Source organism: Vicugna pacos, chromosome 10 (genome assembly GCF_048564905.1).
Source record: "Vicugna pacos chromosome 10, VicPac4, whole genome shotgun sequence".
In the NCBI taxonomy this organism is placed as follows: domain Eukaryota; kingdom Metazoa; phylum Chordata; class Mammalia; order Artiodactyla; family Camelidae; genus Vicugna; species Vicugna pacos.
Window position 1 is genome coordinate 51,095,349 of NC_132996.1, and position 23,258 is coordinate 51,118,606.

A 23,258-nucleotide genomic window follows, 5' to 3' on the forward strand; every position below is an offset into this window, starting at 1 on the left:
ATATACGTGAATTAAAAAAACCCCAAATTCCAAAAAAACAAAAGAACAAAATAAGAATCACATGCAATCTCACCAGCCATAAATACATTTTGGTGTGTTCTTCCAGTCTTTTTGTTTTTCTTTGCGTGTTACATACATCCATATCTTGCCATGTTATCCTGTAAGTGTCTATATCCATAGCCTTAGATAAGTTTTAAAAGTGAGTTTGAACAATTTTTTTGAAAACTGCCTTATTTTCCCATAGGTATATCATATATTTTAATCATTCTATTTTTTTGAACATTGTTTCAGATTTTTTTAAAAAAAACTCGACAGAGGTGTGAATTGCAGCTTCCCTGTTGATTTCTCATGCCGCGGGAACATTTTCTTCACCTCCCAAGCCTAAGTTTCCTAATTTTAAAAATGAGGCTGATGTCTCCCCTAGGGAACTGTTTGAGAGTTAAATAAGATGCTACTTATAAGTGTGCCTGGCATAGCCCCTGGCCCCACAGGAAGCAGCCACCTAATGTTCCTCAGCCAGACCATGGATAGTCATGTCCAGTCGTGTTTCCTTCTTTCTGTTTTAGTGATAATTTTTCACCATGCATCGGAAGAAAGTGGATAACCGAATCCGGATTCTCATTGAGAATGGGGTAGCTGAGCGGCAAAGGTCTCTCTTTGTTGTGGTCGGAGATCGAGGAAAGGATCAGGTAAGACCTGGTGAATGCTTCCTGGTAAATGCTTACTTTGTGTCCTGTCCCACAGTCAGCATGTTGCAGACCCACTGGGGTGTTACAGTAATGACATTAAGGTCCCTTTGATTGGTTTTCTTTCAATGAAATGCATAGTGGGAACATTCCTTAGTTTCTTGGAAGTGGTAAGTACTGTATATTTAGAATTATTAGCAGACATTATTAGGTTAACAGCTTTTGACATCTGGGGTGGTGGACTGAACACAGGGGTAAGTGTACGTGACCTGGCTTCTAGTCCCAGCCTGGGCACTGCTTGCCAGTGGACCTGGGCCCTTGTCCTGGCCCTCAGTTTATTTTCTACATCTGTCAAATGAAGTCTTGGGCCTGGCAGTCCTAAAGGTCTCTTTTGGCCCTGAGAGTCTGTGGCTTTTTCCTTTGGCAGGTGGTCATACTCCATCACATGTTGTCGAAAGCAACTGTGAAGGCTCGGCCTTCAGTGCTGTGGTGTTATAAGAAAGAGCTGGGGTTTAGCAGGTAAGCTTGGTCCTTTGAGTGTCCCATACCACTTCCCATTTCTGCTCGTTGGCTAAATGCCGGGAAATGATTCCTTGACATAGTTTTTCAGGGATAGTTAGTGAAGGTGCTATCTCTGAGGACGCTTCCAATAGAGAAAATAACAGAGCTGAGGTCCTTTCTTCATTCCTGATAATAAGTTTCAAATCCTTTTCATGTTCTTTAAGTCCCCAGCCTAATTCCTTACTTTCTGCATGCGATTTTTCTTCCTAGTTTTCTAAGCTGATTAAGCCCATGCAATGCACATTCCTTCAGTTATTTCTGGAAGTCACCGATGACCTGATGCCTCATGCAACAACTCTTCTCCCTCTTTCTCCTCCTTTTCAGAGCTCTTCCTCTACTAGTCTATTGCTGTTTTTGACAGTTGGCTATTCTTATTTTTTGAAGCTGTGGAACTTAAGACTTCTTGTGGTATATAGCAGACCTCCAACACAAACATGCTTAGGCACAAATGGAATTCACTGAAGTACAGTTGACCCTTGAACAACTTGGGTTTGAACTGTGTTGGCCCAATTTATAAGTGGATGTTTCTCAGTAGTAAATACTACAGTACTACCTGGTCCGTGGTTGGCTGAGTCCTTTCATGCAGAGGAGCTCTGGTCACGGAGGGGCTGACTGTAGGTTGTACGCATATTAGCCCTCACGTTCGAGGGTCAGCAGTATACAGGCTAGTGAGATCTGAGCTCTGCCTCAGGAGTGGCTCAGCTGGAGTGCTGATGCCCCAGTCGTTGTTCATTTTCTCGTCTCTCCTGTCTGCTCTGTCCTTTCCCACTTGAGATCAGCTTTCTGCCATCTGTTCCCCGTGGCAGAAGCAGCACTTGAGTTTTACATGTTTCTGGTTCAGCTACATGGAAGTCTCTCCCAAGTTCTTGTAGAAGGACACCCACCCCTGGACCAGGGGAGGGGGGTGGGTCACCTAGCAGGAACCTGGCAGCTTTGCCTACAGTTGTGTGTGTGGAGGAGTTTGGGATGTGTGTGCTGTTCCTTGACAGATAACCCACGATATGGTCACCTCAGAACAGCTCTCCATTCTGACACTTACTCAGACCACCTTCCTGAGCTCTTCTCTCCCTGATCTCATCTCCTACCCTAAACCCAGCTCGCACTGGGATTCTGTCCTTGGGCCTCTTCTCCCTCCTTTATTCCCAAATGTGTTTGTCTCTACTGTGGACTCTGAGACGTGCCTCCAGCTCTGGCTGCTCTCTGCTGTGGGCAACTCTTCGCCTTGGCCCCTGCTCCCTCCTCCACTCAGGATGCCACTTGCACCTCTCTGTCCTCACCTACCGAGATGCTCCCCGCTTTTCAGGGCCTGCCTCCTTCAGGAAGCTTTTCCTAAGCCCCTCATTGCAGCGCATGGCCCCTCTGCCCTCTTCAGCCCTTGTCTTCTCTTACAGTGCTTGTCACCCTCCTTCTCCCTTCCTCCAGATATGGTCACTTGCACACTGGTCTTTTTTGATTTCCAAGTAAGTTCATTTGCTGAGGAAGCATCTCCTGTTTATCTTTATTTTTTCATATTTTCAAATGATCTGACATGTTTGTAGTAGCTACTCAGTTAATATTTGTCGAATTGAATTTATTTTCTTTTTTAATGGAGGTCCTGGAGATTGAACCCAGTACCTTGTGCATTCTAAGCACACGCTCTACCACTGAGCTATTTCCCTTTTCCCCTGAGTTGAATGTATTATTAATAGGCTTTAAAATTATTTTCATTTTACTTAAGTGCCAAAGGCACAGAGTTTGATTAGTTCGTATCCTTTGTTCTTAGAGACTTGATTTTTCCTAAAAGAAGCTAGATTTTGAGTAGTTTTGCCTTTAAAAAAAAAAGTAATAAAAGCGTTATTGCAAGTAACATGAAAAATACAGACAAATCACAAAGGTGAAAATAAAATAAAATAAAATAAAAAGCACCCATAATTTCAACACTTGTGCATTGTTTTCATTTAGCTGTATATCACTGGTATGTAGTTTTAAACCATAACTGGTACATTCTTTCATAATTGAGCAGGTAAGCGTTTTTAATACAGATTGAGAATAAGACCTGTTGAGTGTCAGCAGAACTGTAAGTTTCTGGGGCTTCTAATTCTCACTGCTGTTCACTTGATAAATGTCACATGGGTGCAGATTTAGACAGTTCACAGTATTCTGGGCAGATTTGCCTTTCAAACTTAACTCACCTTATTTCACTTTTAAACTCCTCTGTGCCTCTGGTAGCTCTCCCACCCCTACCTTGATGGGGCAGAGCATTAGGTTAAGGCCAATGCCGAGTCACGGGCTAAGGCTGGAGGGATGGTGGAAATGAACTCACCCAAATGCCTCCTTGGACGTGTGAGGAGGGGGGACGCCCCAGGGGAGGCCTGGTTCTAGCTATTCAGTTAGAGAACTGTGATAAAATTTTGGTCAGCTATAATCCTCAATTCTGGAATTTTCTTGTTCTCTCTTTTCTGTAAAAGAGTTAACTGATAGTTGGGTATTCAGAGTTTTTAAAGACAAAAGAAAAGTTCAGGGATTTCTGAGAGAGGTCCGGGTTCCATTCCCTGTCCAGATATATCTTCTATCAGTACTGTCTTAGATTAGGTCTGCCCTGGAGGACTTGATCCCACAATCTGGGAAGGAAGTGGAGGAATTCATTTAGGAATCATAGGTACAGTAACCCACCGTCACAGTGCCTTTCCCAGGTCCTCTGGGGAGCAGCGCTGTGTCACTGAAGCATTGGCTTGAGACTGAGGTAATGAAGCCATCAAGGTTTGGTTTCAAGCTCTGGCCAAATGTGAGGTGTAGGGACTCCCATTATCCTTTTTGTAAAGTGAAGTGCCTGCTGAAGGTGACAGCACAATGGCAGGGGTCACACGCAGGCTTGCCACTGTCTCCCTCTGAAGCCCCTCTTCTTCATCGCTCTGCTCTAATGTCTCTCCAGTTTCCTTCACATTCAAAGTGAGGGGACTAGCCCTACAGTTTCCACATTCCCTTCCAGCACTGAGGGTCTAGGTAGGTGATTGTTGAGCCTGTCCCCTGCTCCCAACTCTAACCTCTCCAGTTAACTGGCTCTCGTGGGATGGGGGGTTGATTGCAGTCATCGGAAGAAAAGAATGCGACAGCTGCAGAAAAAAATAAAGAATGGGACACTGAACATAAAGCAAGATGACCCATTTGAACTCTTCGTAGCTGCCACAAACATTCGCTACTGCTACTACAATGAGACCCACAAGATCCTGGGCAATACCTTTGGCATGTGTGTTCTCCAGGTGGGTGACTTCCTCCAGCCCGTGCCTGGGCTCAGAGCACTGAGGGGTGCTTGGGCTGTCTTGGTGCCCATGAGAACGGGTGTACAGAAAGGAAAGAAGATTCACATGTACACCCCTCCCCTCAAGCTTTATCAGTGGAAGACTTGGCCACTTTCCAAAGGAAACTTGGTAACTTACCCCATATAAAAAGAACATTTTTTTTTAAATGTAGGTAGGGATTGAACCCAGGACCTTGTGCATGCTGAGCATGCGCTCTACCACTGAACTCACTGAGCTCTACCCATCCCCTAAAAAGAACATTTTCTACCTAAAGCAGCACTTGTCTAGAGATGCCAAAACTGGCAGTGATGTTTCATCACACCTGGGTCTAACTAGCTTGGTGAAGCACTGACCCTAGGACCCCAGACCCTCATTGGAGCTACCTGAAGACTTTGGTGACCAGAGAGCAATGGGATTTATTTTAGCCAACTGGGGGGCGGACCTGTGTACTACATCCTATCCAGAGTGCTTGACTAGCATCACCACCGCCACCCTCACCCCACTCCCACCCTTCTAGTCCTTAAAGCCCCCTCACTTTCCCCCTCAGAGAACTTACCTGGTGAACTTCTTCAGTGGTATGTATTCTTTTGCCTGGCACATTAAAAGTTCCACATTGTTCCTTTTGAGCTCTGGTGGTCTTTGTTTTATTCTTTGATTCTTTGACACCTGTGATGCCCCTCCCCCAGCCCCATAAAAAGAAGACATTTAAGCACAAACCTCCACATTTAAGCACAGATTCCCACATTTTAGTATGTATTTATGTTATGTATGCAATATTATGATTACACATATTGTGAAACATACCTTATAAATTTAAGAAATGAGGTTGGAATTTTTGAGTAGAAGTGCTGGGTTTTTCTTTCTGCATTCCAGTGGGTCATCTGTACTCTACTGGCCTGCATCCCACTTTGGAGGCTGGAAAGAGCATTTTGTCTGTTCTCACCTGCTCTCTGAGTTGCTTATGCTCGACACTGTTACCAGGCGCAGTGATGATGGCTTCTTTAGGCAGTGGCTCCCTCATGTGGTGCAGCTGAGTTTTGTTAAACAGTTTCCATCTGTAAACATAGCAGAAAGTAAATGAGAGCGTTTCTGAAATCCAAGTGTGAATCAATGAAGATTAGAGAACTTCTTTCCAAATAAGATTTTATCAGAGATTATGAGAAGCACTTTGATATATAAAATCAGGTACACTTGTTCTCCAGAACTGGGCTCTCTTCCTTGGTCCCCTAAGTAGGGGTGTGTGTGTGTCCTGGTGAGTCAAGTGGCGAATATGATCTTGAGTCTGTGCTCGGAAACCCTCCTTATACCTTATCACCTGACCCTCGGTTGAGCTTCCCTGTAGGTGTTTTTTGCATAACCAGCTGGTTCTAAGGGCTCCTTCTTCCAGGATTTTGAAGCTTTGACTCCAAACTTGCTGGCCAGGACTGTAGAAACGGTGGAAGGTGGTGGGCTGGTGGTCATCCTCCTGCGGACCATGAATTCACTCAGGCAGTTGTACACAATGACCATGGTGAGTGTCTATGTTTTAACCTAGTTGTGGGGTTTTGAATCAGTCTGTTTCTGCTGTAGGCTGCTTTCTTCTAAGAATTCCTGTCGGGTAGTTCCAGTGAGCAGCTAGTACAGCCTCGGGAGTGGGAGCTCTTTGACTGCACCTGACGAGGACGCTGCAGGAAAACCCCCCAGGCCCCAAGCGGGCCCGGGACCTCGGAGTTGTGCATTTGCTTTCAGGCATTTGCAGATTCTGCACGAGTGAGCTCCAGACGTGATGCAGCTGTTGTGTAGTTACATTTCTGAAATAGTATTCCATGGAGAGCCACGAAGTGCCTGCCTACGTTTGTCGATACTGTAAAAGGGGAGTGCGCACAGGCCTCCTCCCTGGCCCTTGTCCTAGTGGGCGACGAGGGAACGTTGCCATCCCCCTCCCAGACTGGTGGGGTGGGGTGGGGGGAAGTGTTTCTCTCCCCAGACTGAGGACGTAGCCGGAAGCAGGGCAGCGTCTCACTGGGGGCAGGGCTGGGCTCTGACGCAGCACTTTGGCCACGTAGGTATTCCGAGTGGCAGGTTTTGCATCACATCCATGGCCCAGCTGCTCAGGAACTATTCACATTGGCCTTAGGGTTTCATGAGCTGTGCCCATCTGGTGAAATGGACTTTCTCCAACCTTAGTGCCTGCTTCCTGTCCCCTCCCCATCTCTCTTCAGTTCACCACCAGCCCTCTGGCCTCCTCGAAGGTCCTCAGACATGCCCCCTCTCCTCAGCACACTCTCACCTGAGGGCCCGCACGCTAGCTGTCCCCACAGGAATATCTGCCCGGCTGACTTCCTCACTGCATTCAGGTCCCTGCCCGAATACCTCCTCCCCAGTGCGGCCTCGCCCACACTCTGCAGTGTGTGGTTTACCTGGCACTCCTTAACCTGTTTTAGTTTTCTTCAAAGCACGTTACAACCACTTAAAGTTAGACACTTGTTTATCGTCTGGCTGCCCGTGCTGGTCTCCACACTTCACGGAAGCAGGGGCTTCGTTTTCCTCCCCGGTGTGTTCCTCAGTCCTGGAAGAGAGCCTGGCCTCTAGTCAGCCCTCTTTACATACCTGTGAATGAACGAATGTCTGCGCCCACGTCACTTCGTTTGTTCTTCTTCCCTCTCGTGGCTGCCCGCTTATCACCTCAGAGGGCCTTCCCTTACCTCCTGTATAAGTAGCCCCCCTCCCACCCCCACTGTATGTCCCTGCACCTGGTTTCTCACTCGCAGCATTTGCCAAAATTTGTATCTATGAACTCGTTTGTCTCTAGCCAACCATTTGACTGTGAGCTCCATGAGAAAAGGGTCATGCTTTACTGAACACCGGTGTGTGCTCAGCTTGTCTGGTGTTGACATGTGTGTTTCATTGAATGAATGAATACATTTATGATGCTTGATAAAGTGGGAAAAGTCAGAGATGAGGTGAGGGGACGTTTGTTGTAATGAGAATCATTGCATTTAGTGTCTGATCCCAGCTCCAGCAAATAGCATTTGGCCAGTTCAGCACAGCAGGTTATGTAGGAATGGATTTTTTGTCTCTAGTAGCATTGCTGATGCCTCTTTGATCCCAGAGTTACTTGATGGAACTTCCTCACGTTTGGACGCTGAGCCTCGGCACTATTTGGGTGCCTTTGTTAATGGATATTGTCTTTTTAGGACGTACATTCAAGATACAGGACTGAGGCCCATCAGGATGTGGTGGGAAGATTCAATGAGAGGTAGGTCTGGAGCACATTTCTTAGTCCCTCAATGTGGGGAGTCACAGTGGGAAGATTTCCATCTTGGACCCGACTGAGAGCTGGGCTCTGTCTGAGGGAAAGTAGTATGGGAGCCCCAAGTGATTGGAGTCCTGACAGCAGCGGGAATTGTGGCGCTAACTGGGAGTAACAGTGAGTGGAGGGCTAGGGCCAGGACTCCGTCCTCCTCCTGGCACTAACCAAGTCGTTCCCGCATTCTGGCTCTTAGCCTCCGCATCTGTCAAAGGGGAAATGTGTCTGGATCACTCTTTCCCCAGATGTGTTTCCCAGAACACTCGTGTTTAAGAGGGACCTTATGGCACAGGAGTTTTCTGGCCTAGTCTCTCTGGGAAAGGCCGGCGCTGCTTTCCTTTATGAAGGTTCGTGTGTGCCTGTTGCAGCTTCTGAACAGTACTGGAGCAGCAGAGACCCGCTTGATCGTTGCCCCCGTTTATTTGACCACAAAGCCCTTTTTAGGGAACACCAGCTAGCAGCCTGTGGAACACCTCGGGGAGGAAGAAGCCGTGGCCTAGATCAGTGATTCACAGTTTTGCCTCTGGGGAGACTTGGCAGTGTCTGGAGACACTTTATCATGAGCTGGGTGGGGGTGAAGGGTAGAGGCCAAGGAGGCTGTTAAACAGCTTAAAAGGCACCAAAAAGCCCCTTCAGCAAGGGATTGCCTGGGCCAAGCTGCCGGGGGTGCTGAGGTTTAGAAATCCTGGCCTGGAAGAGCCGTGGGGCCAATCTCATCTCACCCACTTCTGCTGCTGCTCGGGAGGAGCAGGCCTGCAGGGAGCCCAGTGCTGGTGGAGGGGCCTGAGGCCGGTGAAGGTGTGTGAGGCCTGTTCTTGCAGCTGAGGGAGAAGCTGGATCTTTCGGCCAAATGTGTTTGTCTACAATGTGGGTTGTATTTCTCAAGGGAGCTTTCCTCTCCTCCTTTTCCTTTATTTTTGCCTCCTGTGGCAGAAGGTAAATCCATTTGTGTCTGTTTCCCTGTGTGGCTGGTGAGCATACGTGGGGTGGGTTTGAAGTTTCCAATTCAAGGATGGCTGAGACACCAAGTCCCGAAGGGTGAGCCTGGGAGGATGTGGGACGGGCCAGGTGACTCCGGGAGCAGCTGGGGTTCTGCACAACAGGAGCGCTTGTAATCAATCTCTTAAGGGAGTTCCCCGTTTTCTCATTTGCTGTGTGTGTTCCGGTGCCTCGTGAGGGAAGCTGGGATCATCTGGCACTGCTTTCCAGCTGGGTTTGGCTTTCTCCAACTTTCTTAGAGACGTGGGCCTAGATTGATTTCCTGAAGAAAAGTCCTTCCCTTGTTGTGTAGGAATTGCCCCCAACACCTCATGACGGTGGTTTTGTTCCTCAGGTTTATCCTTTCTCTGGCCTCGTGTAAGAAGTGTCTCGTCATCGATGACCAGCTCAACATCCTGCCCATCTCCTCCCACGCCGCCAGCATTGAGGCCTTACCTCCCCAGGCCCCGGTGAGCTGCCAGGGGTCCGGGAATCTGGGGGAGGCTATATTTTCTGTGCTGACCCTCCCTGGCAGTGGCAAACCTTCTCCTCCCCTCTCTGGTAGGAGGAGAGCCTTGGTCTCTCTGATCTGGAGCTGAAAGAGCTGAAGGAGAGCTTGCAGGACACCCAGCCTGTGGGCGTGTTGGTGGACTGCTGCAGGACCCTAGACCAGGTGAGCCTGGCGTTCGGAACGTCCCCACCCCAGTCTAAGCAGTGGAGAGGGAAAGGAGCAACAGAAGCCAAGTTTGAACAAGTTGAGACTTGGCTCCTCCCTGGGGAAGGAGCCTCTTCTGTCGCTCACACTCAGGCATGAGGCAACAGTGTGGGTTCCCAATATTATCTCTGCCTTCCCCCCAAGTTAACAGTTCAGGGAGCTGGGGGTTGGGGAGAGATGGGTTACGTTTAAAGAGGAATACCTTTAGCAGTTTTTCCAGGAGAGGGTGATAGACTGGTTTTCTTTCATTTTAGTTGAGTTTGGATGACATGAAGGCTTTTGCTTAAATTGCCTTGTGCGGAAGCTAGGGAAGCTGGAGGCCCCTCATACATACCCTGGCTCCAGTGTGAGGCCTGATGAGGCCCCTGTGATGAGGATGTGTACCTGGTCTTCAGGTACAGACAGCAGGCTGGGCTGGGAGCTGCCAGGATGCATTTCTGTGCTCCCTGAAGTGGCCGGCACTGGTGAACTTGGTTTCTCTGGTGCTTCCTGGGCGGTGATGGGAGCTGAATGGGCGTGGCCCAGAGGCCTCCAAGCTGTCAGGTGTGTTCAGGGTTCTGGTCTAGCCTGAGCCAAGCAGCACAGGCCTCTTGGCGCTGGGCTCTGCCCTTGTAATGGAAAACAGTTGCAGTGACGCCGCCCACTCAGGGCTGAGTCCCAACAGGCTGGTTTCCCTTTTTGTTCTGGAAATGGAATCGCCAGCTACATAGCTCTCTCTGCAGCCCAGGCTGCAGGCTTTAACCTTTCTCAGCCACTTTCTGGTCCTCTCTTTATCACCAGAGAGAGAGTGGGGAAAGGGAAGAAGAGGGAGAAACCACAGTACAGCAGTATTGTTATAAGAAAATAAGGGGCCCGTGGCCAAAAAAAAAATCAGTAAGTATGAAAGTGTGCATTAAAAATAGAAAGTGGTGTTTTACTTGGCTGCCTCACTCTGCAGACACACCTAGTATTAACAATTTATTATGTGCCCTTCTGGATCTTTTTCTTTGCATATAAATGGATATTTAAAATACATATATATAGAGGGATCACACTGTACAGAGTGTAAGTGGTCCCTGCTACACATTGGGTTTGATTCCAGCTTTTTTGCGGTTATAAACAATGCTGTTAGGACATTCTTACAGATACATCTGTGGGCACCATCTCTGGGATAAGTTTCCAGGAGAAGAATTGCTGGACCAGAGTGTGTGTGCATTAAAATGGGTGTCACACCAGGTTACGGAGCCACCACCAGTGTATGAAAAGGGCTTTTTCTCTGCAACACTGGGTACTATTTAACTTGTAAGTCTTTACCAATCTGATATGGGAACATAGACTCATTGTTTCAATTTGTGTTGCTTTATTAGAGAAGCAGGCACCTTTTTAATATAATACCTGGTCATCTATTTGTTTTTGTAAACCAGTCTGCTGTTTTGTATTGGTTTTTCATTTTTGAATATTACTTTAAAATGTATTTTTAGTCCAGATTCCATACCCTTTTATTGTGTTATTGGATTTTTCCAGTTATGTTTTATCAGAGTTTTTAACTTCTCTATTTTAAAGCAAACAACAAAAGGATAAAATACAGCCTTCAGCAAAGGATAAGGCGAGTAGGATCTGGATACCCCCTGAGTGTTTCCATCTGGAGAGACCCTGGCTTCCTCTTGCCCCTCCGTTTCTTTCCCTTCTGACTGCCTGGGCTTGAGTCAGTGTCTTCTAGGTGTTGCTGCCTGGTCACATGAGGCAGCTTCTTCAGGACCAGGCAGGCCAGCCTGGACCATCTGGCCTTCCTCCCAGCCTCAATGGCCTGTTCCCAGGGCAGACCCCACTTGGGGAGCGGAGTCTGGTCCCTGAGTTGTGGTCCCTCTCATTCATGCCACTGGCATTTTGCTTTCCCTTCCGGTGCCAGGCATTCCTCTAGGCACCAGGCTCAGCAGTAAACAAGAGAGACACACCTGCTTTGCAGGGCTCATGTTCTGATGGGATGGGGCAGACAGCGAATCAAGGAAATAAGCAAATCAGGCAGTACAGCAGAAGGTGCTGCGTATGACCGGGAAATGGAAAGAGCAGCAGGGAGGGGTGGGGAGCGCCAGGAGAAGGGCGGGGTGCTGTGAGTCTAGGTACCGTGGTCAGGGAGGGCCTCGTTGAGAAGGTAGTATTTGAGCAGGGTTAAAGGAGTTGAGAGAACGAGCCAGGTGGCTCTCTGCAGGGAAAGTGCTCGAGCAGAGGATCACCAGGTACACAGGCCTGCGGTAGGAGTCCCCTGGTGTGCTCGGGAGGCTGCTTGGGTTGAAGCAGAGCGAGCAGACATGGGCAGGAGAAGATGATGGAGGTCAAACAGTACAGGCCGTGCAGGCCCCTGGAAGGGCTTCGCGCTTACTCTGTGAACAATGGGGGCCACCAGAGAGTTTTGCACTTATGGCGTCAGCACAGCTGCTGAAGAAACCCCAGGCTTAATTTTAAAAGGATCCTGTGTTGAGTCTGGATGGCAGCAGAATGGAGGTGGGCTTAGGAAGACTAATTTGGAAGTGACTGTATCAGTGGAGGCGAGACAGGATGATGGCTGGGACCAGAGTGGTAGAGGAGGATAACGGTGAGGGATACAGGGCGTTTATATATTTTGAAGGTAGTATTGACAGGATTTGCTGATGAATCAGAAAATGGAGAAGGCTCTTAGCCTGAGCCATTGGACAGTTAACTGAGCTGGGGAAGATCGTTGGTGGAGGGGGACTGAGGAGGACATAAGGCTTTCAGTTTTAGGTTTGAGTTGTCAGTTAGACGTACAGGTGGAGATGTGCAGGCAGTTGCGTGTATATAAGAGTCTGGTGTGGGAAGAGCTCAGGATGGAAATGTGAATTTCAGGGTTATCAGCATCTAATTGAGACCAAGGGAGTGACAGTCCAAGTGCTGAGCCCTGCTTCCTGACCTGTAAGAACTGCCCCCTGGTTTAGCCTCGGCATCAGCCTGACTTCTCTGCGATGATGGTGTTGGATGGCTGAGTCTTGGCTGTCCTCAGAGCACATCTGATATTTTCTCTTTCCACAGGCCAAAGCGGTCTTGAAATTCATCGAGGGGATCTCTGAAAAGACCCTGAGGAGTACTATTGCACTCACCGCTGCCCGAGGAAGGGGAAAATCTGCAGCCCTAGGGCTGGCTATTGCTGGGGCTGTGGCTTTTGGGTAAGGCAGTGTGATTCCCCATCTTCAGGCACGCTGAGCTCTGAGGGAGCAGTGCAGGAACAGGGCTCAGGGGCCAGGGAGGCAGCTCCTGGGTCTGAGTAGGCTCCTGTGTAATTTCTCTAAACCTGGGGTTTCTGTCTAGAAATAGCAATGCTGTTTCCCCCAAGGTGCGCAGACACGTACAGGCACTCTCAGACACACACACCAGGGCCTTTGTGATCACTATTTAGAGTTGAACACAAGAGAGCAAAGAAATGGGGTAAGAAACTTAAAAACTCTCAGGAGATGGAAATGTGTATGACCAGGTTTGCTGACTGAGAAAAGTAAAAGTTTGACATGTTAATGATTTTGGTCAATATTAGATCTGTTTGCTGCTGAGGAGCTGCCTTTGAGTGTGATGTTCCTTTCTGTTTTTTTGGCCTGGGCTGCTAGGAGAGCATGTACTTCCAGCTTTGCAGACATAAATAATGGACCTAGAGTTTACCATGTCTTCCTATATGCATTATCTCCCTTGATGCTCCTAATAGCTCGGCTAACATTTCATAGGTGGATGAACATAGGCCCCAGGAGTTTGTGACTCACCCAAGATCCCTCCCCAAGTCAGTGCCGGTAGTGCCAGGGCTGAGCTCAGCTCCTGACTTCTAGTCCTCTGTTCCTCTGGCTGCTCCAGTGGTACCGCTCGGCCCCTCAGCCATTAGCATCCTTGATGTTCAACAAGGATCACTCGGAGGTTTACTGTGGTCTTGGCCTGAGCACTCCTGAGCTCTCCAGCTTCACAGTTTGAAACCCTCAGCAGAGCTAGTGATGAAAGTGAAGCCCCCCCCACCCCCCCGTCCCAGGGTGCAGGACCGGGAGCAGAATGCCGCTTTGCACGCTGCGGGAGTGGTCCCCACAGCGCCCTCAGCAGTGGGCTTTCACACGTTGGCAGCTCAGCGCCAGGATGTGCTGCCTTCACACTGGTAACTCGTTTTCATTAGTTTGGGAGGAAAAATGCCCTTGGGTCCTGAGCTGCTTTACTTTTCCTCCCCCAAAACGTATCTTTTTTTTCTGCCATTATTTCTGGTTATCACCTGTGTAATGGGCAAACAACAGTGTTTTCTTTTTTTGAGTTCTCTAAACATTTCTTAGATTTTCTCGTTACTTAAAAAAAAAAATCCTCCTCTTTTGTTCAACAGGTACTCCAATATCTTTGTTACGTCCCCGAGCCCGGATAACCTACATACTCTGTTTGAATTTGTGTTTAAAGGATTTGATGCTCTGCAGTATCAGGTAGGAAATCAGGATAAGAGCTTATTTTGATTCTGTGCTGGGTGTAAATGCAGGTGAAGTCTTTAGAATGCAAGCTGACTTTCTTAATATTTAGTTTCTAAAGCTTGTTTCTAACGTTTGTCATTGGTTTGACTCTTTCCCCATCAGGAGCATCTGGATTATGAGATTATTCAGTCTCTAAACCCTGAATTTAACAAAGCAGTGATCAGAGTGAATGTATTCCGGGAACACAGGCAGACCATTCAGGTGAGGCTTGTTCTAAAACCCCGCCACGTGGGGCCAGTGTCCTGCTGTGTATAAATGCTCTAAGATGTCCCCTTTTATAGTTGTTTTATGTGCTGTGTAACTGCATGTCTTTTAGACAGTGTTGTTGTTTTACGGTAAACCTGTTCCAGATTTCCAGCCTCTTCTAAAGAAAAACATTCAAGCAAACTAACAAATGTGTGTAGCCAGATTGGAAAATTGTAGTTTTATTCCCTTGGAAATTGAGTAAGTGGGATTGTAAGTATGCCAGTCAGCTAAGAGAAATTGAATCATTCCAGCATCATTTCTAATTTTGCTTAATTATAGCAGGTTTAGAAAAGACGTATCTATAGCTAAAATGATAACCTCACCATCTAAAAGAAAAAAGGGACTTTGTAAAATGTGCTCTGAATCTTTGTGGTTTAGCCAGTGGCCTATTTTCCTTTTTAAACAGAGTTTTCCCCAAAAGCTCTATAAATCTGCAGTGCTCTGTAAGCCTGAATGGTCTGTACTCGTCCAAAGGCTACAATTTTGTTAAGTCGTGCCAGGCTTGCAGAAGGGATGGAGACCCATGGAACCTAATGGAGTGGGTTTTTTGATTATTTTTGGAGCTGGGCTGCAGTAGGAATTGGGCCAGGTAAACTTGGCAGTTTATGCCCTTGACCTTTGTGCCTGTGAGGCATGTGTATATGCTGTCAAGGAGGTATACCCTTTATCAAAGGTCCAGGTTGTAAGTCATGCTAAGTGTTTGTGCCTTTTACTGTAAGGATCTTAATTTTTTTTCTTACTAGATCTTCTTCTAGAATCTCCTCCTTCTGAGTGCTTCTCCCACTTGGGGCTGGTTGTCCCCGCTGAGAGGAGGAAGGATGGATGCTGGGGCAGGGCGGGGTGAGGGCAGTGAGAATACACGGATCGCTAAAACTCAAGAAAAATACACAAACCGAAGAAGGAAAACCTTTCCCTGAAATGCTTAGCTCAGCCCTTGCCACTCCTTGGATCTGTCATCAGAGACCCTCTCATATTACCAGAGTCGTTTTGTCTCCAGACTGGAGTTAAAAGTGCAGAAGAGGTGACCTGACTTTATGAGGCTACATTTGTGTCCCTTTGAGGCCTCTTCTTTCTTGCTGAAAATTGAGAAATGGAAGAATATTAGATTAAAGCCGGCCACACCTCTCCAGGGGCCTGCTTTCTGCTGCTTTTATGAGGTGATGTTTAGTTTTTCTCTGTAAAAATCCAAGGCATGGGGCCCTACTGAGGACGTGTATCCTGCTGTTTGGAATGAGTGTGGTCTCTGTCTCCTCGATACACTAGCTTCCAGCAAAGCTGTTTAAAAATCTTACTTGTGATGAAATACTGAAACACAGAAGAAAGCACAGAGACCAGTACCATGTAACACTCAGGCGTAAGAAATGCTGATGTTTTGCTGTTTGCTGTATTTGTTTCATTTTAAAAGCCATTTATATTTCTGTTTTAAAGATCTAAAACCTCACAGACACACTTGAAGTCCCTCTTTTCCCCCTCCCCATCTGTTTCCTTCTGTCACTCCCCGTAGGTAACTCTGCTCCGAGATTGGTGTGTTTCCTTTCAATTCACGTGTTTATATTTCACTACATAATTATGTGTCCATAATTGGTAACACACTATACTTGTCCCTTTTCAGCTTGCCTTTTTTTCACTCAGTGTTTATTTTCAAGGTTTGTCCAGATTGAAGCTCGTAGAGCTGGTTGATTCATTCTTAAGCACCATATGAGTACATTACAGTTTATTTGTATGTTTCTAGAATTGGGATTGTTGGGTTTTAGGCTATGTGTAGATTTCCAGCTTTCTTGGATTTTGCCAAATTCTCCTTCTAAGTGTTTGTACAGATTGACCTTCACCCCAGCACTTTGAGGTTTGTTTCCCCATGTCCTCACGAATACTGGGTGTTTTACAGCTCTAGGTTTTGCCTGTTTGAGTATGAAACGGGATCTCCTTGTCTTCAGCGTTGCACTGATTCTGGTGAGGCAGAGCACCTTTGTTTGTGTCAATTGGCTATTCAGGTTCCTTCCCCTGTAAAATATCTCTTTATGGCCTTTTGCAAACTTTAAAAATAGCAGGAATCTAAAAAAAAAGATACAATGGAACTTATTTACAAAACAGAAACAGACTCACAGATGTAGAGAACAAACTTATGGTTACTTGGCGGGGAAGGGAGTGGGAAGGTGTAAATTGGGAGTCTGGGATTTGCAGATACTAACTACAAGTTTCTTCTGTATAGCACAAGGAACTATATTCAATATCTTGTAGTAACCTATAATGAAAAAGAATATGAAAAGGAATATATGTATGTATATGTATGACTGAAACATTATGCTGTAGGCCAGAAATTGAAACAACATCATAAACTGACTATACTTCAATTAAAAAAATTTTTTTTGACCTTAAAAAAAAAAAGCAGGACTCCCTGAAGAAACCGAAGGGGTTGTTTATACTCACAAGGATGCTAGGCTCTTGGCAAGGTGTGTGACAGTAGATGGCCAAACTAATAGTATAAATAAGGCCGTGTGAGCATGAGGAAGGGATTGAGTCTTAGTAGTGTCCCCACTGGCGCAGGGAGACTTGGCCATTATATTGACGATGTCGAAGCAAGACACACAGTACCCGGCGTGGAGGAGATGCTTGGGAAACCTGACATCCTGCTCTTTAGCCGTTGCCTCTGGCCCACTGGCCGGATTGAGGCCGGGGTGAAGCATAAGAAGACCGAGAAGAGAGAGGAGAGGGAGGCAGCCCCTATCCCTCGGCCCAGGCCCAGGCAAGGCATTTGTAGAGTCACCTGATTTTTTTTCTCAAGCAGCCATCACTATTTCTTCCATTTTTCGGAGAGGCAGCTGAGGCTCTGTGAGATGAAGTGACCTGCCCAGGGTCACACAGTCAGTGGTTGAACTGTTTGGACCCAGACATCTGACTCTTAAGGCCACCCCAGCTCTGCCCGGCCAAGGAAAAGTGAGAAGGAGGAATGAGAGAAAGAAGAAAGGGGAAGGGGGAGAGAGAGGAAAGAGAGTGACCTTGATGATGACTCACCAGCAGTCACAGCTGGGGTATTAGGTGGCCAAGCTAATGATGTAAATTCTTCTTTCCCGCAGTACATACATCCTGCAGATGCTGTGAAACTGGGCCAGGCTGAACTTGTCGTGATCGATGAAGCTGCTGCCATCCCCCTCCCCCTGGTGAAGAGCCTTCTGGGCCCCTACCTTGTTTTCATGGCATCTACCATCAACGGGTGAGGCCCCTCGGGTGGGAGCAGGTTTCTTGGGTAGCACTGAACGAATATGGCCTGGGCCTGGGCGGGTGGGGCTGATTCCTAAATTCTAAGTCTTTGGGGCTGCTTCACTCTCTCACTGGCCTTCTGCAAATGGGAGATGGCCCCTTCCTAGTGAGCTGTAGCTCACTTCTGGTCTGAGTGACAGCAGACCAGAGTGGACAGCACGAGACAGGAATTCCATACCCAGCTGATGAGTGTCTCCTTCTGTCTGTAGGCCTGATCAAGTTCTGAGGAGTACTTGGGTGGCAAAACCAATGTCTTATCTCTTAGAATTATATGACAGTGTAGTATTAAAGTAACTGTTTAATTAGCATAAGAAAGTGGGCTTACAATGGTTCAATGGCTTTTTTATAATTTTGAAATACTTAGGTCACATTTGCTATAGAAAAATTAGAAAAAACAGATAACAAAATCACCAGTGATCTGACCGACTAGAGACAGCTTCTGTTAGAATTTTGGTGTACGTTTTTTGTGCATTTATTTTACTTTTTCATGTTGAATAATGACATAAACATAATTTACTTTTTTTTTTAATTTACTTTTTTACATGAAAATATATTGTGAAATCTTTCTAGGTCAGTAAATAAATTGGAAAGATTTCTGTATGGAAGTCACATATACAATAATTGTGTTGCATATGCAATTAATTCCATATTACAGGTTTATTATTGTGACTGCTTACACTGAAAATAGTTAGATAAAACGGATTTTACTTTTTTTGATAATAGCTTTATTGAAATATAATTCACATACTATACAACATACTCATTTAAAATGTGTAAATCAGTGGTTTTTAGTATATTCACAGAGTTGTACAACCATCACCACAGTCAATTTTAGACCGTCTTCATTATTCTAAAAAGAAACCCCATACCTTTTAACTGTTACCCTTCAGTCCCTTCCTACCCCTTAGCCCTAGGGAAGCACTGAACAACCTTCTGTATCTATAGATTTGCCTATTCTCGTCATTTCATATAAATGAAATCTTACAGTGTGTAGTCTTGTGTGACTGGCTTCTTCCACTTACCGTAATGTTTTCAAGGTTCATCCAGGTAGCTTGTATCAGTACTTCATTCCTTTTTGTGGCCAAATAATGTTCCATTGTATGTTTAGATACATTTTATTTTTCCATTGATCCATTGATGGACATCTGGGTTGTTTCTATCTTTTGGCCATTCGGAGTGATGCTGCTGTGCGTGTTCATGTGCAGGTTTTTGTGGACATGTTTTCTGTTCTCTTGGGTGTATACCTAGAAGGGGAATTACTGGGTCAAATGGTAACTTTTCTGTTTAACTGAGGAATTGCCAGACTGTTTTCCAAAGCAGCTGCTTCATTTTACATTTCTACCAGGAGTGTTTGAGTTTCCAGTTTTTCCACATCCTTGCTAGCATTTGTATGTCTTCTTGGTTATAACAGTCCTAGTGAGTAAGCAGTGTGTCTCATACAGCCTTCGTTTGCATCTGGCTGATGGCCAATGATGTGAGGCATTTTATTGGCCGTTTGTTTGTCTTCTTTAGAGAAATATCTGTTCATATCCTCTGTGCAGTTTTCTAATTGGGTTATATGTCTTTTTATTATTGACTTGTAGGTTTCCTTATATATTTGAGATGTGAATATTATATATATGATTTACAAAAATTTTCTCCCATTCTATGGGTTTTTTTCCCCACTTTTTGACAGTATCCTTTGAAGCATGAAAGTTTTAATTTTGTTGCTTGTACTTACTTTTTTTTAAAAAAAATAAGTAAATGGAATTCCTTTCAGAAATTTTTGTTATTGGGGTGGGGATGGGTAAAACATTGAAAATGTGATTTTTTTGATATTCTATGAAAGAAGTATTGAGTAAGATGAAGTATTTATATAGTATACTCATTTATAATAATGAGTACTGTGAAACATACTACTGAAAATAGAAGAAAACCCACTGAGCAGTCTGCATCCTGTGCACATGTGCTTGGGACAAAAGACAAGGAGGGAATACAATTGAAAAGCGCTGGTTCAGTGATCAGATTATAGGTGATTTTTTTTCTCTCCCAAGGTGCTTTATGTCATCTTTTAAGTGAAAGTAGTAATGAAAAAATTTGCCTGGGTGGTGGATTTGTTTCATCTTGATTTTTCCAAACTGGAAATGTTCTCTGTTTATTCCATTCCTTTCTTCTAATATCAACTCTCATTACTGGTCCATTTATCTATATTCCGTTTTCTGTTATGCAGATGGCTTTGTTCACGTCATCTTTTCAGTGCTTATTCTTCTAGTTCACAGCACAGTTCTGTGAGGTGTTAGAATAATCCCCTTTTGAGGAAGAAGCTAAAAGAGGTCGAGTTCCTTGCACAGAGGTACTAAGTAGACGTGCCAGGACTTGAGCCCAGGCCCAGACATCTCCAAGCTGAGCCACCGTGCAGCTCTGCCTCCTTTGGGCAAACACATGCTGTGCTGGAAGTTCAGAGCTGGCAGGGCTGTCCTGGGGGAGCAGTGTTTCAGCAGGACAAGGAAAGTAGTTCTCTGTCCCCTCCCGCAGAGTTGATCTGGGGTCTAGTGCCTGATTGCCTTTGCTTTTGCTCCTAGCTATGAGGGCACTGGCCGGTCCCTGTCCCTCAAGCTAATTCAGCAGCTCCGCCAACAGAGTGCCCAGAGCCAGGTCAGCACCACTGCTGAGAACAAGACCACGACGACAGCCAGACTGGCATCAGGTACCCTTGGAGCTCTGACAGGGCCCGCAGTGCACAGCAAGTCACTCCAGACTCTTGCTGGATCCTTCCCCTCATGACTTCATGGGCAGTAACACCCCTTCCTACCATCGGGCAGAGAGGCTGAGTCCCCCGGAGGTGAAGTTGCATTTCTCTGAGGAACAGCAGGCCCGTGACCAGTTAGGAGCCTGACCTGGGCCTTCTGGTGGCTAGACCCTTATTTGTCATCATCTCAGGGCATTGGTTGCGTTGCTTAGTGAGATCCCTTTGGGGTTGATGTCGAGGCAAGTTGAACATCCACCATATCGATTTAAAACCAGTTTACATTCTTGAGCCATATTTCTGTGGGCACCACGTGACAGATAAAGTAGACCATTTGCCTTGCTCTTTGGGACACAACATATTTACTAATTGTTCCTCGTGTGTGTGTGCTTTGTGGGGATCAGCACGAACCCTGCACGAGGTTTCCCTGCAGGAGTCGATCCGCTACGCCCCTGGGGACGCGGTGGAGAAGTGGCTGAACGACCTGCTGTGCCTGGATTGCCTCAACATCACTCGGATTGTCTCCGGCTGCCCCTTGCCTGAAGCCTGTGAGCTGTATCCTGCCGAGAGGGCGAGGGGGTGTGGGAGAAAGTAGAGGGTTTTGACCCTTTGCTTCATAGGCTGCTGCTCTAGGGAGCAGGCAGAGCTCTTGATTTCCCTTCTCTTCCTTCCCTAATGTGTTTCTGCTTAGAACCAGGGGCTCCTCTTCCCAAGCTGAGGGAAATCACATGTCCAGGTGACCCTTGAAAGTAGTATGTCCTGTTTGGGGCTCTCTTTGATTTATTTTGGTTGCTTAACTCCAGACCCAGCTACTATGTTAACAGAGACACCCTCTTTTGCTACCACAAGGCCTCTGAGGTTTTCCTCCAACGGCTTATGGCCCTCTACGTGGCTTCTCACTACAAGGTAACTGCACCCAGCCCGCAGGTGAACTTTAGCAGTGAACTCCAGCACTTGGCCGTGCCCTTTCACTTGGCTTTTTGCATCTTTTATTACCCAGTGTCTCAGGTGGCCATTCTGTTGGGACTAAAATGTCCTGACGTTGGCTCGGTCCAGTGGTCTTGCCGGAGGGGTTGCATTTCCCATTGTTGTTCAGACTTGTCTTGGGCTTCCAGCTTCGCATAGAGTGTGGGATTTCTGCATGTAGCCCCATGCACGGTAGCTGGAGAGGGTGGGAAGTTTTGCCTGTTTTAAAAGAAGTACTTATATTTCTGGCTTGTCTCTAAACGGTGGGCTGAGATGACATGGCAATTGTAATCCAGGGGTGCTGTTTGACCTGAGGACCAGCCTTACAGCCCTGGGCTATTTTTAAGGAGCAGAGAATGAGATTTTGGAATATTTGAAATTCTTAAAAAGGCACATTGGAGAGGACACTTTTTGAGTGTCTGGGTATCATTTTTATGAACACCTTTTAATGGAAGGCTGAGGAGTTGATGTTAGAAACAGTGAGAGGTTTTTTTGAAATAGCAGCCTCTGATCAGGAAGAAGTTCACTTCCCAGCTGTGAAAAATGTGGCGCTAAGTAAGCAGTTCTCTACCCCGACTCTGCAGCACCAGCACTCATGGTGAGGTGACGGCAGATGTTATAAGGCGAAGTTCCTCCTAAGCCATTGTGGAGAGTCTCAGGCTGGCCGGCCAGGATGCTGCCAAGGCACTGTGCTGGCTTTCAGCACATCACTTGTCTTTGGGGAAGGTGGTTCTCCAGTCAACCAGTGATTCTGAAGTAGCCTCTTAAGTAAGGCCAGGAGGAGGGGTGGTTCTCACTGACAGTGTTTGTGCCCCACAGAACTCTCCCAACGATCTTCAGATGCTTTCTGACGCACCTGCTCACCATCTCTTCTGCCTCCTGCCTCCCGTGCCCCCCACCCAGAATGCCCTTCCTGAAGTGCTTGCTGTCATCCAGGTACAGAAGCGTCCTCGTGGCATTGATTGGGCAACCACTTAGGCATCAAGGATTATGGCTCAGTAACTGAAGCTCTTGATTCCTGGCCTGGAGCCACGTGCCTGGGTGTATCTAGGCGGATGATAATGGTGCATTGCACAAAGCCACCACCCTGACACAAACCCAAAGCCCCACAGGGTTCACGGATGAGTGAAAGTCAGAACTGGCCACTCCTTTGACTTACAATTCCTCCTAAAACAGAAATTTTAAAATTTTCCTCCTTTATTACAAAAGCAGTACATGGTACTTGTAAAATTAGAAGACACAGATTGGAAAAAATAATATTTTTAATGACCAGCATGTATTTATGCATTTCTTTATCATTTTTCCTTTTCATGAAACGTGGGATCATAGGTATTTGATGACTTTTTTCCCCAATGTGTCAAGAATTCATAATCTGCATTTTTTTTGCCTTTTTTTTTTGGGGTAGGAGGAGGAAAGTAATTAGATTTATTTATTTAGTTGGTTATTTTAATGGAGGTACTGGGGATTGAACCCGGGACCTTGTGCATGCTAAGCATGTACTCTAACACTGAGCTATACACTGCCCCCCAATAATCTGCATAATTGTTACAGGCTGTGTTGTATTTCGTTGCCTGCATGTACCATACCATGTTTAACCAACCTCCTATTAGACCTTTGAGTTATTGTGAATTTTCAGTTCTGTACAGAGCCACGTGAGCATCCTGAGTCTTAACTTATGAGCACACACTCACATCATGTGTAGAGACCTCTCCTAGTGAGGTCTTGCTCCCTGGGCCAGGAGGATGTCAGTATTCTGCCTTGTTAATGATGGTGTCAGTATGCCCACGGGATGTGGTAATGAAACTTCCATTGGAAATTGGTGAGCCAGTTACGGGGTTAAGCCTGAGCTGGCGTGGAAACAACTGGCAAAGTCAGAGGAGCGGCAGAGTGCAGGTGATGTTCTGTGGGCGGGCTCTGAGCCTGGAGCCTGCCTCTCCGTCTACACTGTCCTGCTCCCCCGACAGGTGTGCCTTGAAGGGGAGATTTCTCGCCAGTCCATCTTGAACAGCCTGTCTCGAGGCAAGAAGGCTTCAGGGGACCTGATTCCATGGACAGTGTCTGAACAGGTGAAGTGCTTTCCCTGG

General features: G+C 46.5%; 1 protein-coding gene across 1 annotated transcript in view; it reads left to right on the forward strand.

Moving 5' to 3' along the window:
• NAT10 (N-acetyltransferase 10) overlaps positions 1–23,258 on the forward strand; it is a 36,996-nt gene that overhangs the window by 1,535 nt on the left and 12,203 nt on the right. The window contains exons 2-17 of the mRNA XM_006198320.4: positions 567–689; positions 1,114–1,205; positions 4,315–4,486; positions 5,913–6,035; positions 7,702–7,763; positions 9,148–9,262; positions 9,358–9,465; positions 12,532–12,665; positions 13,841–13,934; positions 14,082–14,180; positions 17,300–17,436; positions 20,045–20,169; positions 20,613–20,763; positions 21,018–21,114; positions 21,994–22,110; positions 23,139–23,240. Coding sequence (XP_006198382.2) covers positions 582–689; positions 1,114–1,205; positions 4,315–4,486; positions 5,913–6,035; positions 7,702–7,763; positions 9,148–9,262; positions 9,358–9,465; positions 12,532–12,665; positions 13,841–13,934; positions 14,082–14,180; positions 17,300–17,436; positions 20,045–20,169; positions 20,613–20,763; positions 21,018–21,114; positions 21,994–22,110; positions 23,139–23,240 — 1,836 coding nt within the window. The 5' untranslated portion in view covers positions 567–581. The remainder of the gene's footprint in view (positions 1–566; positions 690–1,113; positions 1,206–4,314; positions 4,487–5,912; positions 6,036–7,701; positions 7,764–9,147; positions 9,263–9,357; positions 9,466–12,531; positions 12,666–13,840; positions 13,935–14,081; positions 14,181–17,299; positions 17,437–20,044; positions 20,170–20,612; positions 20,764–21,017; positions 21,115–21,993; positions 22,111–23,138; positions 23,241–23,258) is intronic.